At 51.3% G+C, this 23,206-nt stretch overlaps 1 protein-coding gene across 3 annotated transcripts; it reads right to left on the bottom strand.

Annotated features, from left to right (window-relative positions):
• Positions 1 to 86: 86 nt before the first annotated feature.
• Positions 87 to 17,343, bottom strand: LOC122378240 (equilibrative nucleoside transporter 1-like). Of its 3 annotated transcripts, none has more exons than XM_043359074.1 (12): positions 17,059 to 17,343; positions 15,510 to 15,767; positions 12,404 to 12,485; positions 11,341 to 11,492; positions 10,961 to 11,106; positions 9,905 to 10,022; positions 9,455 to 9,587; positions 2,880 to 2,999; positions 2,437 to 2,557; positions 2,041 to 2,126; positions 1,726 to 1,925; positions 87 to 1,479 (listed from the first exon to the last, which is right to left on the bottom strand). In XM_043359074.1, coding segments are annotated over exons 1-12 (1,530 nt in total). In that variant the 5' UTR covers positions 17,061 to 17,343; the 3' UTR covers positions 87 to 1,367. The 3 variants fall into 3 exon arrangements, with proteins under 3 accessions (XP_043215009.1, XP_043215008.1, XP_043215010.1); XM_043359073.1 differs by lacking the exon at positions 17,059 to 17,343 and adding an exon at positions 16,863 to 16,985; XM_043359075.1 differs by lacking the exons at positions 15,510 to 15,767; positions 17,059 to 17,343 and adding an exon at positions 13,178 to 14,209.
• Positions 17,344 to 23,206: the final 5,863 nt, after the last annotated feature.

Below are 23,206 nucleotides of genomic sequence, written 5' to 3'. Positions count from 1 at the left end.
ACGTCTTATTTGTTTTGAGAATTGACTGATTTGGTAGGCAAACGAACCGTTCAGGAGTTCCGACGCATAATTGTCAACACGATATCTCGGTGGGATAACCATGTATTCGGTTCGGCTATTAAATATCATATCACGCACTGCAATATACGCCAACGCATTCACACAACAGCACTGTTGCCCATCCTCACAGGAGCGCGCGGAAAAACGGCTCGCCTTGTACTGTATGAGCGCTTAGCCCTGGAGGCCCGCAACGATAAGGCACTGGTCCCATGAGTTGGTCCGAGGCTGTCCCCGCGGCCCTGCTGTGGTCGAATCCGCAGAAATTCAGCAGCAGTGTGAGGGATAACGACCGTGAATGATACGGGTGTCGCGTTTTGTGCGATCACAGCTCCTTAAACACCATTTCTGACATATGCACATTTCAACAATACACCGTAATAGTAGTGTCGCCATCCGACGATTTGCGGATGACGCAAATGCGACCAACAGGCGGCAGCTATCTACTGTCGTTTGATGTCCCCTGCGCACAACACGATCCCCGCTCCACACAAATGCTTTGGTTCGACTCCCGGTAAACGTTGGGGTTAGAAAATTATGTAAGTACAGCGCTGACCGCGGATAGAAAGTGTGCGGCCAGCGACTTCGACTCTGGTTAAACGTCAAAGGACCTTTACGGTATCAACAGACGATGGCAACGTAGCGCGGTGACGTGAGATCGCCGACGATTGTTGTACAATTTAATTCGGACCTAAGGTGCATACCTATTGCCGGGTAACCATGCACACAAAATAGTAATTGGTACCTATATGTACAATGGTACATTCCCCTTAACTTGTTCAAAGGGCAGTAAAACAGAAATCTAGCAGGAACTCACGATTATTTGATAAGTCGTGTAAAATTAAATAGCACAGGCACTACGATAGAGCCCTGATCAACTCCGACCTGACCGCTCTGCAGTCTGACCTCATAAGCTCAGTACGCCTTCAAAAACACTCCGATATACCGCCGGCAAGTTCGCAATACTCGGCACCGGCCGCTGTCGGTAAGATTGTCACCGCCCGTGGAATAAAAAAGCAGACGCCGTCGTCGCGACTGGGGCAGCAGCACGCTTCGACCGTGCCGACTCTCCTCACAACATCGGGTCGCCGCGGCTAGACCCACCCCTATCATTATCATCCAGTGGCGTCCTGTGGCCAGTCAGTGCGGACGGGTAGCCCCTGCTCAGTAGAACCTCAGTCACGAGTCTCACAGCGACTGACATTTCGCGGCGTCTGCGTACCTCGCACCGCGCAACATTACCTCAGTCCGACTAGGGCCGACTGACCGTCCGTCCTGCCTCCGTCTCGGTTAAAGCAGACCGATGGAGGTCAGAGCAGACTGATGGACAGGTTACTTAGAAGAGCGCCCAAGCACAATCCGAGGCCGAGGAAGGCGGCCATCATAGAACTGGCCGTGTTCTGCTCCTCCGGCTCCACCAGACTGGCAATCGGGGAGGGGGGGGGGAGAGTGTCAGACTGCTGACTGGATCAACGCATTGTCACTGAGGTAAACAAGGCCGTCAGACTGTCGAGAGGTAAAATCAATGGCCTAGATTGGTACATGATTGAGCTAGCTGGGTTTGAGTAATTCAAACTCAATGAGCTATTTCGTCCACATAATCATGACTCACTCGATCCGGTTCTGCCCTGCCCCGACAGCAGCCGGCTAGCCGTCCACCCATCTCACCTGGGTCCGTAGATCATGCAGAGGGTGGAGAGGTAGCCGTTCGACAGGCCGAACACCACCATGAACACGATGTAGTAGGCGTCCTCCTCGAACACGATGCTCAGGTTCTTCTGGCCGTTGTTGCAGAACATGAACAGCGGGAAGAAGGCGAACCGCAACAGCGTGAACCCCAGCACCAGGTACCAGTGGTTCATCTTGGGCTGTGATGAGACACAAAGCACAGGTTAGAGAAGGCTCTAACCTGAGGCTAGGTTAGCTGATGCCTTCCAGTCCCCAGTCCCCAGTCCTGCTCCAAAACTGTCACTAAACACTCACCCAGACGGTGAATCCGCCGAGGATCCGGCCGATATAGTCACAGCCGTTGAACAGGAGGAAACAGCACACGGGAACGAAGTAATCCCCTGAAACACGACATGACACGGTCAACCACTGCAAAAAAAAACAACAACAACTAAAAACGTTAACACTCACAAAATATATCGATAACCATATTTTTCTGATTTTTTTTCTCATCTTAGTAGATTTGAACTATAAAACGATTGATCCGAATGTTGAACCCTCACATCCCGATCATGTTCAATGCCCGTCAACAAGAACCGAACGCTGCAGAGCGCAGCCTCCCCCACTCCCCTCCACCGTCCGAAAATGCTGCCACCTACTGGCCAAAGTGGTGGGGTCACCCCTGCTCCCTCCCCTCTCGCCGCCACCTACTCGTCCACGTGTTTGGGTCGCCGTCCTCCTGGCGTTTGGGGATGATTTTGGCCGTCACCGCCGGGAACAGCGCCAGCGTCACGACGAACACCAGACACACGGAGAGCGCGTACCACTTGATCTGGGAACGGGGACGGCGGGGACACACGGAGCGTCAGCGGGCTGCACGGGTACCGACAACGGGCAGGCGGCGGGGACAGCCGGCCGACGAGACGTGCTGCTCGCCGTGATTGTGGCTCAGACTATGCCATACATTATCGTGCTTTGTAAGTGCGAGGCTGGGCACCGGCCTAATACTGAGGCGTAGGCAGCATTCTTACTGAACTTTGAGGAACAAAGGCTTAATAAAACAAATAACGCCGATCTCTTTCCTTTCTGACAGCAAAAGCAGACACTTGTCAATAAAGAAACTATACAGTCGCCGTAATCACGGAGCGCCCTACCTTGAGGAAGATTCTCCAGACGGAGATGTCGTTAGACCTCTCTGAGTCGGCCCGTGCCACAGACTCGTCATCGGTGGCAGACGTGAGCCGGGACGCCCGAGTGTAGTACTCGTAAAACGACTGGGAGGGGAGACACCGAGTCACCGGTCAGTATTGGGAGGGAGTGGCAGACGTCAGCCGGGACGCCCGAGTGTAGTACTCGTAAAACGACTGGAGACAGGACAGGGAGTGAGTGAGTGAATGAGTTCATCGGTGGCAGACGCCAGCCCTCGCCGTCTGTCATTTCGTCATTTCGCAAGTAGTATTTGTAAAATGCCTGGACAGGGACACAGACACAAGGGACGGTCAGAGAGGGTAGGGACTAGGGAATGAGTTCATCGGAGGCCGCGGGATTGTAGTGCTCGTTAAACGACTGGGTGCAGAGCCGAGACATATATCATCTATATGACGGCGGGCGGTAGAGCGACAGAGAAGATATGTGGAGGGAGTGTTAAGTCCAGGACAGCGGTGTCCAAATAAAACCAAACTGTGACATGTGACAATCTTTATGGCACCTCCCATTTCCCCGATTCAGTACATTGTGGTTTTATTTGACTGCTCCCGTGTAATTGTATTCGAGTGACTCACATTTCGCAGCCAATCTTATCCAGACCGGGCGCAATCGATTGGAAGGCACCGCCGCGGCGGCAGTCGCCCTCCAGACCAGAGATACGAATCCCTCGCAGATGATCAGAGGCCGCGGTACCGTCACCGTCACCATCCCAGCTCCCAGGACTGGTGCGCAAATGTCGCATGCCAGAACAATGTGGGCGCATCGCATGAAGTCATTACCCATTGTGCACCTACTCATGATGGAGACAAGTCTGTGACACTGCAGTCCGATCCCTTTAGTTATACGCAGGACATTGCATCCAGAGGGCCGTTACCGAGTATTGTGGACAAAAAGATGCCGACAAAAAGTTTATATAAGCTTTTCATATTTCATTTCAAAAAGACTTCATGACATGAATTAGACTATGTCGCCTCGAACAAGTAAATAGCTTCTGTTTTACGTAAGAAAGTCCTCATTTCTGCCGATAAATTTGTCGAGAGGAGACTCTGTGCCCGACGAACCCCCATTTTCTATCTGTTCGATAAGGCCTGCTTGTCCGACTGTCCTCCCGTGCACCGCGAGTGTTCCGTGCTCGGAGACTGCACTCGACTGTGGGCGGCTACCGGTCGCCCCACTCGACCGCATCCAACGTACAGTCACCAGCAGTTGCTACCCATCACCCCCGGACGGCGGGGGAGCAAGCTACCACCGCCCCTGCGAGACTAGCGCCGCCATGCGCCAAGAAGTGGAAACACCACGTGACTGAGGCCACGTGAGGGCAGGGTCACGTGATGGAGGGGCGGAGCATAGTAGCTTTTGCACCCGACACTAACTGAAATGCGGCGCTGTGATTGGGCGCCTTAGCATGAATGAAGCCCCGGCGCCAGAATTAGCCGTTCGCCTTATATGGAAAGTGAGCCTTTGCGTTTAACTGTTCTGTATTGGTTTGAGAGCCACGGCACCATACGAATTGTGAGCCCCTTTGAACGGGTCACCGCCCGAGGCACTGAGGCGACGGCTGTGCCGGGCAAAGTCTAGCCTGGTGGGAGAGGTGGGCCAGGGAAAGTGCGATCGAGCAGCCACTGGGACGTGGATTGGTATTATCCAACCGCGACAAACGATGTCAGCAGCCTCTTCTCGTGTCATAGACAGTGTCTATGACACGAAAAGCTAGACAGACAACGTGGGCAGTGCCCAATCAAAAGCTACTAAACGATCCAGTTAAGAAGTTGGCGAGGTAGCCAGACCAAATAAAAAGTTTTTAATTCGATTTTGGTTGACAAATGACATACAAGCCCGCTGTGATGGACCACAAAAGGAGCTGAACAGTTCATACAACTTCTAAAAAGCTCAACGGTTTAAAAATTCAAAAGTTAAATGTTAAAATTCAGCCTGCATGTTTAAACTCTGGTCCGGCGCTGGCAGGAAGCTTACATTGCCACTTGCAATTCCACTACGTTGTAATATAACCAATAGTTCTGTGAGAGCAGCAACTGAAAGCCCCGTTGAGGGGGGGGGGGGGAGAGGGCGGCGCGAAACGGCCCCCTCTCTCCTTTTCAGTCGATATCTCCTAAAGTATAGCAAATGTCGCCACCAAACTTTCAAGACCCCTCCGGGCATCATTTTTACACCTTGTGACCAAATTTTTCTAGAGCTTTTATGAAAGGTTAGTCACAAATGATGTCAGAGGGATGTCATGTTCTGTCATTTTCGACCCAATAAAAGGTTTTGCGGGAAGAGCTGTCACGCTTACAGTTTTGAAGATAACGAAAAATATTTAAAATAAAAAAGATGTAAAATAAACAGCGCTACCAAACTGCAACTCTTATTTCCAAACAAAAATTGATTTTGACCATCAAAACTATAGAAGTAAACACCCCGAAAATACCAACAACTTTCAAAATTAAAACTGAAATATATGTTATAGAACTATCTGCTCTAGGTATGCCAAACTTAAACTCGTTAGCTCCATTTTTAGCAAAGTTATGGCCAAAAAAATACTCAAAATTTATTACGTAAAATTTTTCAAATTCAATTTTTGGCCGTCAGAGAACACACAGAGCAAGCCAAAGACCACCATTGGATTTCCTGTGATGAGCTGCATCGAATAGATACCCCTTTTATGCAAAATATCAACTTTCAAATTTGACCTTCTTTGACCTGACCTTGACCTGACCTCCACCAGAATGTAATCTAAACTGGCCCCAATGGCCGTCTAGCCCACACCATTGAATTCTAAATGTAAAATTGGCCATAAAACATGTATCACACGACCCTAGCATAGTTGGGTTCATATTGTAACCCTTAGTGACCTGACCTCTGTGAACTGAGACTGACCTGGCATCAATGACCTCTTTAGGCAGCATATGTATTAGACAACCAGCGCTCCATCGATGTTTTTCGATTACATGCCTTTTATTAGATGTGTTAACTGACTGTAACGCATTCCTTAGACTAAATCGGTGAAAAAATGCGACCTTTGACCTGACTTGTGACGTCATGGGTTGCACCTAGGTCAACAAAACCTGGCAACAAGGTAGTTCCCTGCTATCGAACGCTCTTTGAATGTTCAAAATCGGTCGGTAACTTTCCGAGATCTCAGGTGGAAGGCGAAACGGCTGCACCACCCGATCAGGTGGTAGGGTCCGCCAATAGCCCAAGGGGGCGCGGATTATTTATTCACTCATACAGTGTCATTTATTTTGAGAACACCTTTCTCACGCCATGACATGGTCCTCTCGTAACAGAACGAGATGAGGAGAGTGTTTTCACGCCTCCTTATGCACGGCTCTAAGTGTCATTGAGCTATCAACTGTCAGCGGTTTTCGGACAATGAAGTTCTTAGTTCTTACTGAATCCAATTTTATTTCAAACGATTGTCACTGCTAGTTTTTTTCTTATACGTTTTTGAAAAAGCGCTGAAGAAGTCTTTGATAGACGAAACCGGTCCGCTTATTCTTTTTCTAATTGTTCTTTAAATATATTCGTAGATTACTGGCTCTTTACTACAAAATTTGAGAATGTTTGGTATTACTTTGACCCGAATGATGTGCAGCTGAATTTTCCCTGTTTAATGATTATGGACAGCTCGCGAAATTAACTTCAACCCAAACTACCGACAAGCAGAAGAAAATCCGATACAAGCCTACCTCAATCCTCTCACCTTATTCAACCGTTAAAACGTTAAAGGCATTTGTTCAGTCCGAGTCGCTATGTCGACCACCCGCGCCGTGCTGGGGGGGGGGGGGGTTTACGCCCTTCCCCCTCAGGTTTTTCGCGAATATCTAAAAAACAGCGACGGTCAGGTCACCGTAACGTCAAGTGACCTTGCCTCAGAAAAAAAAAATCGAAAGCTCGCTGTAGCTACACCGACTGAGCGGACTTTAAAACTTTCAGTAATTGCTTAGGGTAATAGTGTATATAAAATGGATACCTCAGATTTTTTATGTCTGTGACCTAAGGTCAGGTCAATTTTGCGACTGCTCCATTAGGTATAAGTCAATGGGAGAAAATTGAAATGCGCCTCTTTTGGACGAATTTCGTTCTACACCCACTCAAAACATCGGTCCATAGGTAAACAATAAACATGACACCCTGAATCGGAAAATCGCACCTGTGACCCCTGTGTGTGCCCCTGAGGTTAATTTTAGGACAAAAAAGGTATTCAGCAGTTTTTTGACTTTTGACAGAGACGTGCTAGAGCGGTGAAAACACCGTTGATCTGAAGGTCAAATTTGAGGTCAATCAGAGCGGTGTCCACTGGCTGGGGGCTACACCGTTGATCTGAGGTGAAATTTGAGGACATGCTGGCGAAAGAGCGTTAAAAGAGCTATCGAATGCGCTTTTCTGCGGCGCTGTAGCTCTATTGGTTCCCGAGTTAGCCGTCGGGTGTTCAAAATCGTTGAAATCAACAAAATTTGACCTTTGATGAATCCTGGTGACCTAACCTTTGCCCTGACCTTAAAATGACCGAGTGTTTTCGTCCTTATTTTTGACGCTCTTTCCATTACCGCTTACCGCGTGTCGCCACGTGGCCCAGGAGCCGAGTTAGACGAAGGGGCGTGAAACGCCCCCCGGCCCCTCCCAGCACCCGACGGAAAGTTCATGCCACCAACACGGCGCGGGTTAACTTAATTGTTATGCTAGCTAGCTCCTGTTGTAAGCTGTGGAGTCGTGGACCTGATCTTGAATGAACTGGGCCTAACATTTTCATATCAAACGTAAAAAATGTTTTATAGGTTGTGCAAAAAATAGCATCTCTTTTATGAAACATTTGCGAAACCTTCAACATCATCCCCAGACCCCATTAGTGCCGAGCTCCCAACGACGACCATAAAAGCGTCCCCATCCCGTCATAGGCGGCGGAACGTGGAGGGCACCGGGGCACCGTGCCCCCCTTTGATTTTTGCATTTCAACATTAGCCCTATGAGCGTTGCATGGAAATAATAGGACCAAGAGTCCCCCCCCCCTCCCCTAACTGCAGGTGTTCCGCCGCTTTTGCATCCCGTCAACGTGGGTTTATCATAAGAATGCTAAGATTTAATTTCCAATCCGAAGCTGTAATGATGAAAAGCAAATTTGCGTTTTACATGTGAAACAAGCTGACACAACTAAATATTTCCTCTCTCGCTCCCTCTCACTGATTTACCCATTGCCCTCTTTCTCATTTTACCCTCTCTGGTTTTCCTTTTCTGTCTCTCTTTTCTCTCCTCCCGTCCTTATCCCTTCCCTCCAGTCATTCTTAGCTCTCTCTCTCTCTCTCTCTCTCTCTCTCTCTCCTCTCTCTCTCTCTCTCTCTCTCTCTCTCTCTCTCTCTCTCTCTTCTCTCTCTCTCTCTCTCGCCCTCTCTCTCGCCCTCTCTCTCTCTCGCCCTCTCTCTCTCTCTCGCCTTCTCTCTCGCTCTTTCTCGCCCTCTCTCTTGCTCTCTCTGTCGCTCTCTCTCTCTTTCTCTCTCTCTCTTTCTCTCTCTCTCTCGCTCTCGCTCTCTCTTGCTTTCTCTCTCTCGCTCTCCCTCTCTCCCTCTATCTCTCTCCCTCTCTCTCCCTCTTTCTCTCTCTCCCTCTCTCTCTCTCTCTCCTCTTTCTCTCTCTCTCCTCTCCCTCTCCCTCTCCCTCTCCCTCTCCCTCTCCCTCTCTCTCTTTCCTCACAATATTCTCGACTGTCACAGCGCTGTAGGGCTTGTTTCCAGACAGGTTCAGGCGCTCTCCACTCCGCAGGCCCCAGCCCACACGGCCCAACCGCTCAAACGCCCTCCGGCGGATGACCTCTGACCTCGGCGACCTGACCCCAGCCGACCGATCGCGTCCCCCTCCACGCCTCCGCCCCGCTTCCCCCACTACAGCTGCGTAGTAGTTGTAGCGTGTGCAAAGGTCACGTGACATTATTTACTTCTGCGGCTTGTTCGGCTGACAAGAGATGGCACTAGTGGTCTGTGGATCAGAGGCGGGGCTAGGTTCTACGACTTCTTGGGGCACACTTTACGGCAGAAAAGAGGTTTTTTGGCTCTCCATCCCAAAATGCTTCGAATATACAAAAACAAGTTAGATATTCGAAAATCGGGGGACCAAACGGATCGTTTGACGTATCTTGCGCGACTGAAAATTGATCGGTCTTCAAACTACTGAACAAAAACGAGGTGATTAGTAGCAAGTGCTGGTGACTGTACAAGGCCAGGGTCCTTGGAGCCCTCGGCGCCGAGTGGCCACCGTGGACCGAGATCTTAGCTCATTATTGACACAGCACCTCTCAACGGCAGACTGGCGCAGATTGCAACGGACAGATTAGACGACCACGCCAATTGACGACAAGTGATCTTGGACCGAGACACTAGCTTTGACATTGATTAAGTTAGGACGCAAGGTCTCCTCAATTGGTCCGTAGCTTCAACTTTCTTCCTGGGACGTACGTAAATACCTGGCTCATGTAAAGCTTTGAAACAGTAGCTGGACCCCAACCCACACCAAGGACACCACGCCATCTCACCATGCGAGACATCCAGACGTAGCAGGCGATGGAGACGACCAGCGTCACGTCAGCCAGGATAAAGTAGACCAGCGCCGAGTTGACGGCCGCGGAGTCTGGGTCCTGGCCAGATGATACAGCTATAGAGACGATCCTATACAGAGGCGAGGAGAGGGGTTAGAGACAGACTCAGTCACACGGATCTGGGTCCAGCCAGCCGGGGAAGCGACTCCCCCGCGACTGCCAAACAGCGCAGACAATCAGCTGTAATGCATTCACAAGTTAAATTAATCAGATCGACAAAAATTAAAATCACTGAGTTTACTTCAATCAGCATTTCGGCGCCCGGTAATGAAATGTGACACGAAACAAACGGTCCTCGACCCCGGAAGGTCCGGTACAGCCCACGGTACCCGGTGCCACCCCGTTAATCTATATCCGTCGCGGGCAGCCGTATTCCCGCTGACTGACCTGGCCACACAGGCGAACACGGCTCCCAGCGCCTGTCCCGATATGACGGCAGACAGGTACCGGGCCGGGAACTGGGCGGCCAGACCGAACAGGCCGCCCTGGAACACCGCGGCGCCCACTGCAAACGGAACATTACAGAGAGTTAACGAACAGACAGACCAAACAGGCCGCCCTGGAACACCGCGGCGCCCACTGCAAACGGAACATTACAGAGAGTTAACGAACAGACAGACCAAACAGGCCGCCCTGGAACACCGCGGCGCCCACTGCAAACGGAACATTACAGAGATAACGAACAGACAACCAAAAAGGCCGCCCTGGAACACCGCGCGCCCACTGCAAACGGAAAAGCGGGGAGGGGTTAACAGGGAACAGCCCTGGAACACACAACGGAGGCCGGGTCACAGCCAGGGAGCATGCCGCCCTAAAACACTGCTACATGCGCCCACTGAAAACGGAACAATGGAGAGGGGTTACCTAGCGAAGAGGAGAAGACTAAGATCAGTTATATAGGCACGAGGGAGGATGGGTTCTCTGGGTTATCAGACTGCATAAGATATGCTACACCCGGAGGGGGATGGCAGCGAACAATGCATAAACTTAGGAAACGAAAAAAAATCGTATCTATTACATAAGCGACAAAAGTACCACTTTATTCAAGTGTTCGGCGTAACATGAGCCTGTGACGTTTTTGCGACAGTGGCATGATATGTCAAAACGGGAGACGGCTCTCGACAGGCGCCTTATCCCTCTTGACGCAGAATCTGAAAAACGATCGCGGCAAAAAAGAGAGAACTGATAGATGCCGGCGGCTTTTTAAGTTGACCGCACCGCCGAGATTCACACCGCACGTATAGATGTGCGAACAGCCAGACACGAAAATAAATAACACAATCGGCCAGCGAGAATACCAGAGTGAAAACTAAGCATCGCATCGCACGCGTCTCATCCAGAAAATTGACGAGATTATGTCCTTATGCAGGCCAATAACTACTACCCAGCCAACCGCCCACTCACTATTGAGGATACCCCCTTCCCCTCCCTCCGATCACTCACTGTTGAGTATGACCACCATGACCATGGTGACTGCGAAGAAGGTGTTTTGCCAGTCGTCCGAGTCGATGGGCACCAGCACAGTGGTGATGATGAAAAACACAATCACCAGCATCAGCGACGACACCAGCTTCACCTGCTGCTTGATGCTGCCGGCAGGAAGGGTGGAGAGGTAGGTAGACACACAGCAGTCAGATGCGTGTGGTATGTTGAGCTACACCTCACTAGATTTCGCTGTAACGACTGTACTAGGAGCTATTGGTAAAAGCCAGTAAGGAGTAGGGACCACGGGCCTCCCGGACTGACCTAACTGGTGAGGGTCAAACCTTGACGTCCACCCCCCTCCCGCCCCGTACCTCCGCTCCGCCGCGGCGTGGACTCACTTGTGGCCGAGCACTGCGTTCAGTGTGAGGAAGATGGTATTGGGCACCATGGAGGCCACGCTCAGGTAGCCGAAGAAGTTGTACTGCAGTTCGGTGGGCTCCGTGTCATCGGTGCTGTCACTGGTCACGTTCCGGAACTTGTAGTTCCAGTACTGCAATGGAAAAGAGAAGGGGCATCGGACACGGCTCAAAATATGCGGCTTGGCAATGGCGTCAGCTCAAACGATATGGTGACAGCGGAGCGTTGTGAACGATTGTTTCGAGAATATGTAAAAGCGCAGCCACGCAAGAGCTGCAGAGACAGAAAGACTTGGTAGCGCAGTACTAGTTACTTCCTATGTCCAAAAATGTTCGACTACTTAGTGCTGTCAAGCCCAATCAGACAACATCCACAGGTTCAAAATATCCGCTTTAACTTGACACTGAATAACCTGCTTACCGGAGCTCAGTAACAATTACAATCTGCCGTCGGATATTTCCAGACCTCCATGGGCAAAAGTGCCGACTCAGCTTGCGAAAAGGCCACCCGATCGGAGTCAAGGAGCTCCAACTCAACTTGGGGCGGCTCGTCACAGTGCCAAACAGTGCTAAAAGCAACACCGCGATGGAAACCGTCGCCATCATTACATCTATCTTTAACGATCTCGGTCTGGATCGCATCCCCTACGACCCCCCCCCCCCCCCACACTCCGAGATGCCACGCGGAGGACCCAATGACTATCAGTCGCTCGCTAATCCCGGCCAGAGCGGGCCTCGCTGCGGCGCTGAAGTGCAGAGACTCGGCCCGATAACACTAATCGGCAGCTCAGAGGGGCGCCCGGCTCCGCAGATAGCTCGAGTGGCCCCACTGCTCCGGCTACTCAACTCTGCCGGGCCGATAGTCCAACAGAGGCCGAACAAAGCCACTGCATTTGTCAAGGCAAACACCGGCTTAGCGCCACAGTAGCAGCGACATGCAATGGGCTTAATCAGTCCAGGAAGAACATAATAACAAAATCAAGGGTGGGATAACAGACAGAATCGTTGCCAGTATCCACAATGAGAGCGAGCTCGCGAGTCTTACCGAGTCGGCGGTGATGAAGAAGTTCCAGGGCAGCAGCGTGCCCATGCCGAGGAGGTAGAAGATGCAGTAAATCACAGTCGACCTGACAATGAGCAGAGCAGGGAGACGGGTCGTCAGTGGCAGGCCGTGCGATTTGCAGGATCCAGAGAGTGTGATACAAATGTAATGGATGAGGGACAAGTGTCGACTCGCACATATCAATGACTCCGTTTCCTTACATAAGGATGCATTTATAGGGCAAGATAAAGCCACGAGCATTCGGGATGAGTTAGCGCAGCAGCATGGTTTCCGTATAACGAAATATGAAGATTAAAACATTAAAAAAAAAAAAATCTTCAAGTGTGCAAAATTACGGTAGCGAATGAAGGTGCGAAGAAATTAGATAGGTCAAGAAAAAGAGCACCTTTTATCAAATTTTGGGCCAACTTCAGCTTTGCGATTTGATAAACCCTAAAAAAAAAAAACAGGAATCGCATTGGACAAAAAGGAAATTGAATAAAGGCCGTTGTACGTGTTTATGCGCATCGGTCGGTGCCATAAGTTCAGCAAAGCTGAAACATAAATCAGGCAGGTACGCATTGTTCCCTCCGCGCACAGTCAATTGAAATGCCCCTGTAGACTGTTGATCTGTCAACATGGATCAGGGCCCTATCATTTAGCCAGACCACGGTCTCTGACGGTAGACCGGGAAAAGGCCACGTTCCAAAGTCCCCGTTCGCCTAGCAGGCTCCCAGTCCCGTCCATTTGACACCCACGTCCGACCGACTGTCTTACGAGGGCGGCTCGTCGTCGGCCGCTTGCTCTGCCTTGGCCTGCAGCGATGTGATGCTGAGCCGGCCCCAGGCGGCCGCCACGGCCGAGTCTCGGCGCTGCTCCAGACTGTGCGCCTCCAGACTCTTCCGCGGCTCCAGACTCTTTCTCCGCGGCGACTCCATGGCCGGGCGGGCAGACCGGTCGGGCCCGGTCAGCAGGATCTCCTCACACGACAGCTCGGCGCGCCTCAGTCACTGGGTGTCCCCACGGCGGCCAGCGGGCACCACGGCGGCGGCGGGCGGAGTGGCCGGGCTCATGGGACGGCCGACCGACCGACCGTGGTCTCAGATAGCCGGCCAAGGTTCGGCGCGGCAAAGTCCGGCCGACCTGAGAGGAGGCCGCCGCTGCCAAACGTGTGCCAACAATGTAGCTGAAGCAAAATTACCAGAACAGAACGCTCGAAATACCAAATTATTACCGCTAGGCGCGAACCACCGTCTTTAAAATTATAATACCTTGCAGCAACCTTACAGGTGTTAATCGAGTCAATCTTGGAGGCCTTGGATCAAGGCCATTTATCCTTGGATTTTTTAAAAAGAAAAGTCAAGAGAAAAGTGAAGAAAACCTTTTTAGCAAACTTGTGTGCTAAATCGATTTTTGATCCTTCACTTTGGCACGCCAATCGCGAAAGAACAAAATACAAAAACTGACTTAAGAAATACAAAAAAAATGAAGTTAAAATAAGTGCTTATAGATTTTGTTCAAATAACTTGAACGAAAAGATTTTCGAAAAGTTCGAGCCCTCTGTAAGTGGCATGTTAACCTGCGAATTCCCAAGAGCAGGAAAGTCCAGGAAGACGACCGAATAGAGTCGAACGTTGGGCACACTCACGTAATCGGACACGGGCGACCTGGGATACCGACTTCATCTTGTCATTCACCGTAAATAAACCTCTGCCGCTGACCAAACGCCGCTGCCGTCATTTTTTTTTTTTTTTTGCTGGGTCAGCCCCTTTTGGTCTGACAAGACCATTTCAGAGCCGGAAGGATGATAGGAATTAGGGGGAGACATTGGCTTGGGTAGACATCCTAGAGTCACCGGGGCTGAGCCTGTCCGAATGGACAGGCCGACCAGCCCCCAAGCACTCTCTGCACTCGGCTACGGGGTGCGCTCCCTCGGGAGCAGCGGTGCCGCTCCAAGGTAGCAGCCCGCATGCGATGAAGGGCCTGTCCAGCCCGGAGTGGGGGTTGCGGCGTGGAGGAGAAGGATTTCAGCATCCTGCGGATGGATACGTCGGAACGGAGGCGTCAGCATCCACTCTCGTCTATCTACAACGCAAGTCAGCTGATGTACAAGTAGATCGGACGATCCCCCAACTGGGCTGCTTAGGCCACGGACATAGAAGACTGCCAACCATTACCATGTGAAGTCGTGGACGGCATACACCTTATATCACGCACACCTTTGCATTGTGGGAGTCGAATTATATCTTTGGTTCTCGCAAGACCGTTCAGATGTTCACGGTGAGATTACACCGCCACCTGGCGTTTGAGCAGAGTAGTTTGAGCGACTGTCAGCAGGTGGCAGGACAAATCAGTCTGTCACCGCCAAACATCGGCAACGTACCATTTACCGGTTCATGAGAGGTTCCCCAGGACGTCTATGAAGGTGGGCACAGGCCAGCTACTCTCATTCCACCAAAGTATCTCAGCATTTCTTTACATATGGTACGGAGCAGCTGTCTACCTTAGTGGTGTGGCTTAGTTGCCACTATGTAGAGATAGTGCGATAGCCCTACCTTGCACGGTTGCCCATCATTATCCCTTTATCCCAGTGATGTGCGGTGTTGCTAGCCGGCCTATAACGCGATGCATGATACTCATCAATCAGTCTTGACAGCCGCAGTACAGTTGGAGGCCATCGGAACTGGACCAGTCTCATTACCAGCCAGTGCGCTGACATCATCTATGACCGATACATAAACACTGCCTCAGAACTCATGTAACCCCAATAGACGGCGCCGGACTTTGACTTCCCGATTCGGTTCAAAGCATGCACTGGACCGTAAACAATCTGACGTCGGACCGAGCGCCCTGATAAGGATCGTCCTTTGTCACCCTACAACAGGCGTTCATCGAACACGGATGCAGCAGTAACGCAGCCGGATGGGTTTCAAATCCACGCGAAGTTGCATCTGCAAAGCCTTATTATGTCAGACATCAGTAAAGACTGGATTGACGAATTAAGTAGGACACCTGCAACACTTTGAAACGTGAAGTGGCCCATATTGTACGATCGGTGCCCCACAGTCAGCCCACCGGACCTATCCGTCCCCGCGGTTCCCGGACTCACCTGTTCGGGTGTCGGACCGGGTGGCCGCAGGCGACGCTCCCCAGCAGCGCCTCGTCATCTGCGGTCCCCTCGTCTCCCTCGGCGCCGGCACCCGAGTCGCCGTCGTACTCCTCAGAGTCATCAGAGTCATCCCAGCCGTCCGCCGGCGGCACGGCCGACAGCACGGCGGGAGGCACGGCGGGCGGGACGGCCGGCAGCACGGCCGGCACCACGCTGGGCACAATGTCCGGCATCACGGCCCCGGCCAGCCGCCGCTGCCTGGAACACGCCGGCACACCATCAGTGAGGCAATACAGGCCAAGATACCTATAAACACATACAGGTAGTCAGAGAGGAACACACACCCAGTGGGTCAACAGGAGACAAGGGCATTACACTCATTTTAATTCTTCTTAGCCTGACTTTAAAGAAACAATGGGAAACATTACTCAGGCTATTTTATACTTATTGTTAATTCATTACCTACCACCTTTTTTAACTTCTTTCATATTTATATTTTTATCATATTATTCTTCTTTGGGAAAACTGTAACATTACTTTCCTATTGTATAGTGACACAGGATATCTCAAAGTCAATTGTTCAAATCCTTGATTAGAGGCAACTGGTAAATCAGCTGGCAGCATGCTGTGGACCTGTTCATGAGTTGAGTTTGCTTGAAACTGAAGCACAATGTGTAAGCGGTGCACAAAATGGCCATCCATGTCACCAGTCACCCCATTCTGTGCCAATATATCCTTCTTCTGTCCTTCATAAAAAAAATCAAAAGCAATGTAAAATAGGTATTTTGTGAATAATATGATTCATCTAAGGAAATACTGAACATGCCCTTAGACTAGGGCACCTGCCAGATGTTTTGAGATGCACCTTCAACCTTACACCTGCAAAAATTAAAAACTGGTGTGTAGGCATCTAAGAAGTAGTCTTTCATTTTACAATTGTGAGCAGAAATCCAAATGCCTTTAGCTACATAAAGTTCCAACACCCATATCAGCTGGACCAATAGATACTAAACCTTGCTACCATAGATAGTTTGAAAGCCTAAATGGTGGCTGTCCACCGGCTAGGCATGCATTTTGCATGTAATCATACAGTGCCTGCATGCTGAAAATGTGAAGTATTTCAAGTAGCCAGGTGAATCAAAGTAATCTTGAGTCATCAGTGCATGATTTGGCACCCAACAGCTGCCAAATATTCAGCTGACTGTGCTTCATCGCACATTAGGCGGCACGCGCAGCCCTTAGAATCCAACATTATATTTGGCACGTACTCAAACAGTGGATGGCAGTCCTGGATGGAGTGCCCATCCAAGCACAACATTATGAAGCCAAATAACTGCATCTCGCACGACGCACCTGACCATGACAATATGCAGGGCATTGTGATTGCCACCATGCAAACCAATGTTGATTGTTGAGCACTGTAAAGAAACTGAAGCTGAGACTTGAGTGTTACATGGCCCAAAAACCAAACAAATGGGTGGCTGAAAATTGAATGGAGTTAAAATGGAAAAAAATTAAAAACATTTGATACATCCAAAATGCAACTTACATTTCAGATCACGTCAACGTTCCTCCCAGCTGTCATTTTAATGTCCTCGGACTAGCTTTGAAATTACCAATAGGTAACAATAAACCAAGATAATCGGGGATTCCCAAAGGTATAAAAACAAACAACGAAGTATTCAAAACAATATAATTGCAGCCACATTCAAACCCAAATCCACACTACCTAGATCAAGATAGTTACGGCAAAAAAAAAGATATAAATATAAACCACAAACACATTACGCGCCTGAAGACATGTGAATAGACAGAAGTGGCGCTTTTGATATATAAAAATTTTAATCTGGTAGCACAAATGATTCTAGAAAATGACGTCATAGCCTTCACCAACGGTTCTTCATGATCCGTAAATCTGAAAAGAAAACAAATGTTGTACCTCTTAATACACCAGTTGTAATAGCAAATTTTCAGAACTGACCGGCTTGTTTAACATCTCGCTCTATTTAAACTTCTTATGGATGGGTGGCCAAGAACCAGACCATAGATGAAGGGATTCCTTCATCCATGGCCAGACACCCAATTTGGTCTATGCGGCACAGCATAAATTCAGGCGTTCGATTTTGCTGCCATCTATGGACAGTTCGATAAGCTACCGCCAGCGGCAGCGAGGTAAATAGAATGTCTTCAGAGTTCAGAATTCAGATTGCTTTTGCTGTTTCTTCTGTCCCGAACGGAAGAATGATCACGATTCGGGCTGCTCATTCCTCCTTGCTGTTTCACCCTTAGGTGCGCTAGAACTTCGCGAAAAACGAGCGTGTGCGCTACTGCTATTACGACTTACCTACGAGTCCCAACGACTGGCGCATACCTACCTGCCTATCCAATTTTTAGGTTTAGGTCAGCCAGTGACCGCTGAGATCAGTTTAAAAGGTCTAAAGGCACAATAGGCAGCAGGGTCCGGTTTATGGGAAATAATTTCGTCAAAATGGTCAAAATGGCCGCAGAGCCGTGGAACCATCGTGTTTGAAATGTTCAGGAGCGTACAGTGACATTCTACATCAGGTCGAAATCTTGTTCTTGCCAAAGTCGCTCAGGTCACCAAGCCGAGCTATTATTGACCCATTCCTAGCCATCACGTTTCATGAGGAAACAGCACCAATGTCCCCTCGTCCGGCGAGGTAATCCAGTGCAATTTGTTTAGCTCAAAATTCATAAAATGGTCATTAGCTATATCGCTGCCTTGTGGTTGCTCCCAGGGAGCAAATCCGCTTACGGACATCCGAGGACAGCCGGCTTGCTTCCGTGTGTTCCACGTGCACGCTGCGCCGGCCGCGACGATGGGGACGGCGGTCGGGACGGCCAGGTGCGGCGGCCCGGGGCAGTCGCTCGTCGGACGTCGGCAGCGACGCTTCGGCACGGCTCGGGCGCGTCGGGGTCGACAGACGGTGTCGTTGCTGGTCCGGGTGACCGCGGCGGCTGCCGCCACTGGCTGGGAGGGCGGACCGGGGTGACGGAGGCGCGTCTGCCGCCCCTGGCTGGCAGTTCACCGGGGTCAGGTGACGGACAGGTCCTCACGGACCGGACCAGCCGGTGTAGTCAGCTGCTGGAGGCGGTCAGCACCGCTACCATGGAACTACCCTCCGGCCGTCTGGCAATGGTGAGTTACCGCGTGTTCACATCCTCCATCTGCATATTTTACGTACTCACTAGCGGATCAAGGAAAGGGGCATTGGCAAATGCCCCCCCCCCCCGCAGCACCCGAAATCGACGAAGAGTGACGTTTCTTTCGAGAATAAAACTAAAACTAAATAGCTTTTATTAGGACTTTCGGATACATGGTCTGTCTCTACACTGTGCAATAATGGAAAAGCTGTCTAGTTCTAATGTTACTTAAAATTTCGTCCTTTCATGGCGTAGGTAGTCCTAACAAAATTCGTAAAAGCAACGGCAATCTAGAGTGCTTTATACATCACCTATCTCAATATGTTTGACCTGTTTCTACGTTAGAGTCCCATAACCCCATTTATAAACCGACACAAGTGTCCGTCGTTACCATTCTTGGACAGTCGATGACATTAGCCTGATTTGTGCCAACTGCCACGAAAAGGTTCAGTAGGTATCAGGCATTCCCACAGGTGACATAGATGCTATTACAGATAGCAAACAAACAGTTATTGTGACTTCATTAATCTCGTGGTCATTAAGGGATGACGATGCTCAGTGTTTGATCGATTCAAATTTGTTCATACTAGGTATATGTATAAGAACCAAACTCAGATGTATAACCGAGTTCATTATCACATAAAAAAATATATACTGCACGCAGATTTCATACATTGCTTACGTCAACTATATTTTTTTTTTTATCGATATGGTTTAAATAGACGGCCCTCCCGTTCCACCACTCCCTCCCACAGGCACTGGACTTTAGAAACTTAGCACAGGTCGAGCACTGCCAAGTAATCTCGGGTCGTCGAACAGGGCGCGTCTTCCAGTCTCCCTCGGACCCCCAGAGTCTCCTGGTCCGGAAGATGGGCACCTTGGACATCACGCCTCACTGGGGGACAGTTAGAGCGTGTCCCTTCTTTTTACAAGTGAATTTAAGCGGAGTCATTGAAACAAACAAGATTTACGTACGTTTGCCATTTGCTGCGACGTAGCCAGATGAAGTCGAGGCTGCTATACCTGTAATATTGCAAATGAAGATTAACCAACCGAGCATTTCGCTCTCCTCCCAAACACAACATCCGGCGTCGGCTTAAAGCTAATCGGATTATCGGCCGGCGGCTTAGTCAGACTGTACGCCATTGGTGTGCCTTCCGCCGGAACTGGCAACTGCAGTTTGCAAAAAATTAACTGAACACATACAAGCCAGTGGGGATTAGATAACCGACACAATGGCTTATATTCGAGCACCGTGATGACTTTGGTTCTGAACGAGTGCTATCACCCGGATGTCCCAGCCAAGTAACCGCAGAGACAACATCAAAGGACAAAGGACCATTTCTGTTTGGACCATGTCTGGGATATTTTTGGGCACAAATAGCGGGCTGCGGCTCACAGCCTAATATCCGCCATATATAGTAAACAGCAGCTGCACCAGCTGTAGACACTGGAGCGCTCAGTTCTCCGTCTCTCAATATTGTGTATATTTAGCATCGCGGCCATTCCTGGAGCATTTATCCGATATGGTATCCGTCCCCCAGAGACTCAGCCCATAGTCTCAGCAGTATAGCCGTGAGTTGGCCACGGATTACCGGCCGTGGGCCGAGCAGGGATAATGTTAGAGACAGACTGTCACGATAAATCACATCCGATCCGCACACAATCATTACTGAGCCATCAGACGTAATGTAGCCCAAAACAAACATAGACGGTCTTTAATGCACCGCATCTGTCGAAAAACGGTGCGCACAACGCAATAATCGACTCGCAATGTTCGCTGTTTTTATGTTAGGGTGTTAGGACGAGTGGCTACTGCTCAGACAATGCCTAGTAGGTAGGCACCCACCCACGTGGAGGTAGGTTTAGGTATGTGTATTAACCAATTCTGTGGAAAACAATTAACAGTTTGACACGCACCAATAATTTCGTTTCCACTATCCATTCAAGATGCGAAAATAGCGCAGGATGAACTAGTTATTATGACTCGGGCATATCAGGAGGGGCTTTGAGCTGGTCATTCTGTCAGTGCGCATATCATTATACGTGTCCGTCTTCATACATACGAATGATGAAATGTTGAGCAAAAAGTTTAGGTATCCTAGTTCACAACTAATGATGCCTGCAGGCTGCAATTCTCGGTAACGAACCAGAATATCACCGAACTGCGAGTCAAGGCATCAAATAGACCTGGCCGTCTTATGGTATCGGGTATCTTACCTACTTTAAAATGAATTATCTTTAGAGTCCAGTCCAAGCATACCAGATCTATTGAGGTCATCATTTAATAAAATGATTGACCCGAAATAAACTCAAGTTTCATTTACTCTTGAGCCTGGCCATGCAAAAAGACACAGTCACAGGACCTGCTTGGCCGACTTTAGAGGAACATTACTCATTAGGTAATAAAACCATCTAAAACCAATCTAGAAAAGAGAACGGCAGACTAAAAGTATGCCTTCACACTTAAAAATATAGCATAAAACGCACAAAGGTTAACATGCCGTAGGTAAACCGCTAGCAAACCGGCTGGCTCGCTCGCTGGACTGCCGAGTGCCGAGTCCGCCTGTAACCTCTGTCAGTTAGACTAGCCCGCCGAGCAGCGATGCGCTGCGGCACAGCCTACGTCTCAGGTGGTCCGTGCGAGAGCAAGCTAGTGCCGAAGCCGGTCTGTCGCTGCGAAATTCGCAGCTCCAGCACATTTTGGCTTAGTGAAATAAGCAGCGCAATGCAATCAGGCACGATTAAATTCATGATAATTGCATGAAAACACATTTAGTGCTGGCTCAGACGTTTGACAGATTCAATGAAGGCGTCACTGAAGGAGTTGCGCAGTGTCCAATGACTGTCTCTCGTGTGTTCCAGTTCGCGCGGCTGGCGTCGGCCGGAGTGGCCGGTCCGCCGGTCACGGCCACGGCCGCCGCCTCCGAGTCGGGCCCGGTGCGCGCCGCCGGGCCGCCGTGGCCCGAGCTGTGCGCCGCGCTGTTCGCCGCCGTCACGCTGCTGATGGCCGCGCTGATCGTCGTCACCAACCTGCTGGTGGCGGCCAGCGCGGCGCGCAGCCAGCAGCGGCCGCAGACGGCCGGCAGCGGCCTGCTGCTGGCGCTCAGCCTCTCGGACGGCCTGCTGGGCGTGGCGCTGCCGACGGCGCTGCTGGTGCCGCCGCCGGCGCCGGCCGGCCCGCTGCGCCTGCTGCCGGCCGCCGCCGTGGCCGCGCTGGCCGTCTGCTCGGTGCTCACCACGGCCGCCATCGCCGGCGACCGGTGCGCCTCGCTGGCCTGGCCGCTGCGCTACTCGGGCCTGGTGACGCGCCGCGCCGTGGCCCGCTACGTGGCCGCCGTGTGGCTGTGCGGCCTGCTGGTGGGCGCCGGCGTCACCTGCCTGGGGCCCGGTCCGGCCGCCGGCTGCCGGATGGACCCGGCCGAGCGCAGCCTGGCCGCCGTGGCCGCCGGCGCCGTCTTCATCCCGGCTTGCTGCGTGCTGGTCGCCAGCTACCTGTACGTCTACTGCGTGGCCCGGACGCACGTCAAGGCGATCCGCACGGTGGAGGCGTCGCTGGGAGTGCGCGGCAGCGGCTCGCCGGCCGGCGGCCGCTGCGGCGCGCTGCTGCTGCTGGTCGTGGCCGTGTTCGTGGTGTGCTGGGGCCCGCTGGCCGGCGGCGCCGTGCTGCGCGCCCGCTGGCTCGGCTGCGGCGGCCCGCCGCGCGACTGGCTCCTGCTGCTCGCCGCCTGCTCGGCAGCCGCCAACCCGTTCCTGTACAGCCTCAACAGCTCCGAACTGCAGCTCGGCCTGAGGAAGCTGTTCAGCGGACTGCCCGCCCGACTGGGGGTGGGCCGGCGGCGCGCGGCCGCCGCACAGACCACCTCCGTGGCGCTCAGGTCAGCACCGACCGGCAACCGGAGTCGATGCTGCGGATACCGCCTTTTATTATTTATTTTATTTGCTCGTACAATCTATGAATACCATAAAAAATACGCAATGATACCGTATTGACAACCCGTCAAGAGGAAGAGCCAACGGGTCGGTCGGACTTGCCTAATTTCAATATCCACTTGGGAATGTCGAGTCAATCTTCTCGGCAGCACACGACTGGACATGCAGTGACCGTTTCTCTTTCCCTCTCCACAGAGTGGGCTCGGGAGTGCGTCTGTGCGCGGTGGCGGCTAACCAGCCGTTCCTGGTCGCTCCCCTGCACGCGGCCACGGCGGCCCTGACGGTGAGCCGAGAGGCGGTCAGCACCGGAGGCACCGTCACCGTCAACGCGCCGGCCACCGTCGTGTGAACGGGCTGCCGTCCCGCGCCCAGACACCTCTGGCGCGACTGGAAACAGCGCAATATCCGGCTGAAAGTCCTGCACAGGCGTCTGTTCCGGCCTTCGACCGTCTTCTGACGTCCAATCGGCTCCAGCAGACGTCTCGCCGATCGTTACACAATATCCACCTTATTTCCGCCCTCCAATAGACTGCCTCTTCGGCGGTGTTTCGGCATCGGTTCTGTCAGACTCACTTCTGACATGTCTCAGATTTATCCCC

Source organism: Amphibalanus amphitrite, unplaced genomic scaffold (genome assembly GCF_019059575.1).
Source record: "Amphibalanus amphitrite isolate SeventyFive unplaced genomic scaffold, NRLGWU_Aamphi_draft 000056F_arrow, whole genome shotgun sequence".
NCBI lineage: Eukaryota > Metazoa > Arthropoda > Thecostraca > Balanomorpha > Balanidae > Amphibalanus > Amphibalanus amphitrite.
The sequence above is the reverse complement of the archived record's forward strand: the minus strand, read 5'-3'. Positions and strand labels throughout refer to the sequence as shown.

Bases quoted from the DNA above. Each gene is read 5' to 3' on its own strand.
- LOC122378240 (XM_043359073.1), bottom strand. The intron at 12,486-15,509 runs GTGAGTCCGGGA...GCTCATTGTCAG, and splicing joins CCGGTCCGACACCCGAACAG to GTCGACTGTGATTTACTGCA. The intron at 2,558-2,879 runs GTAGGGCGCTCC...CCCCGTTCCCAG, and splicing joins TCTGGAGAATCTTCCTCAAG to ATCAAGTGGTACGCGCTCTC.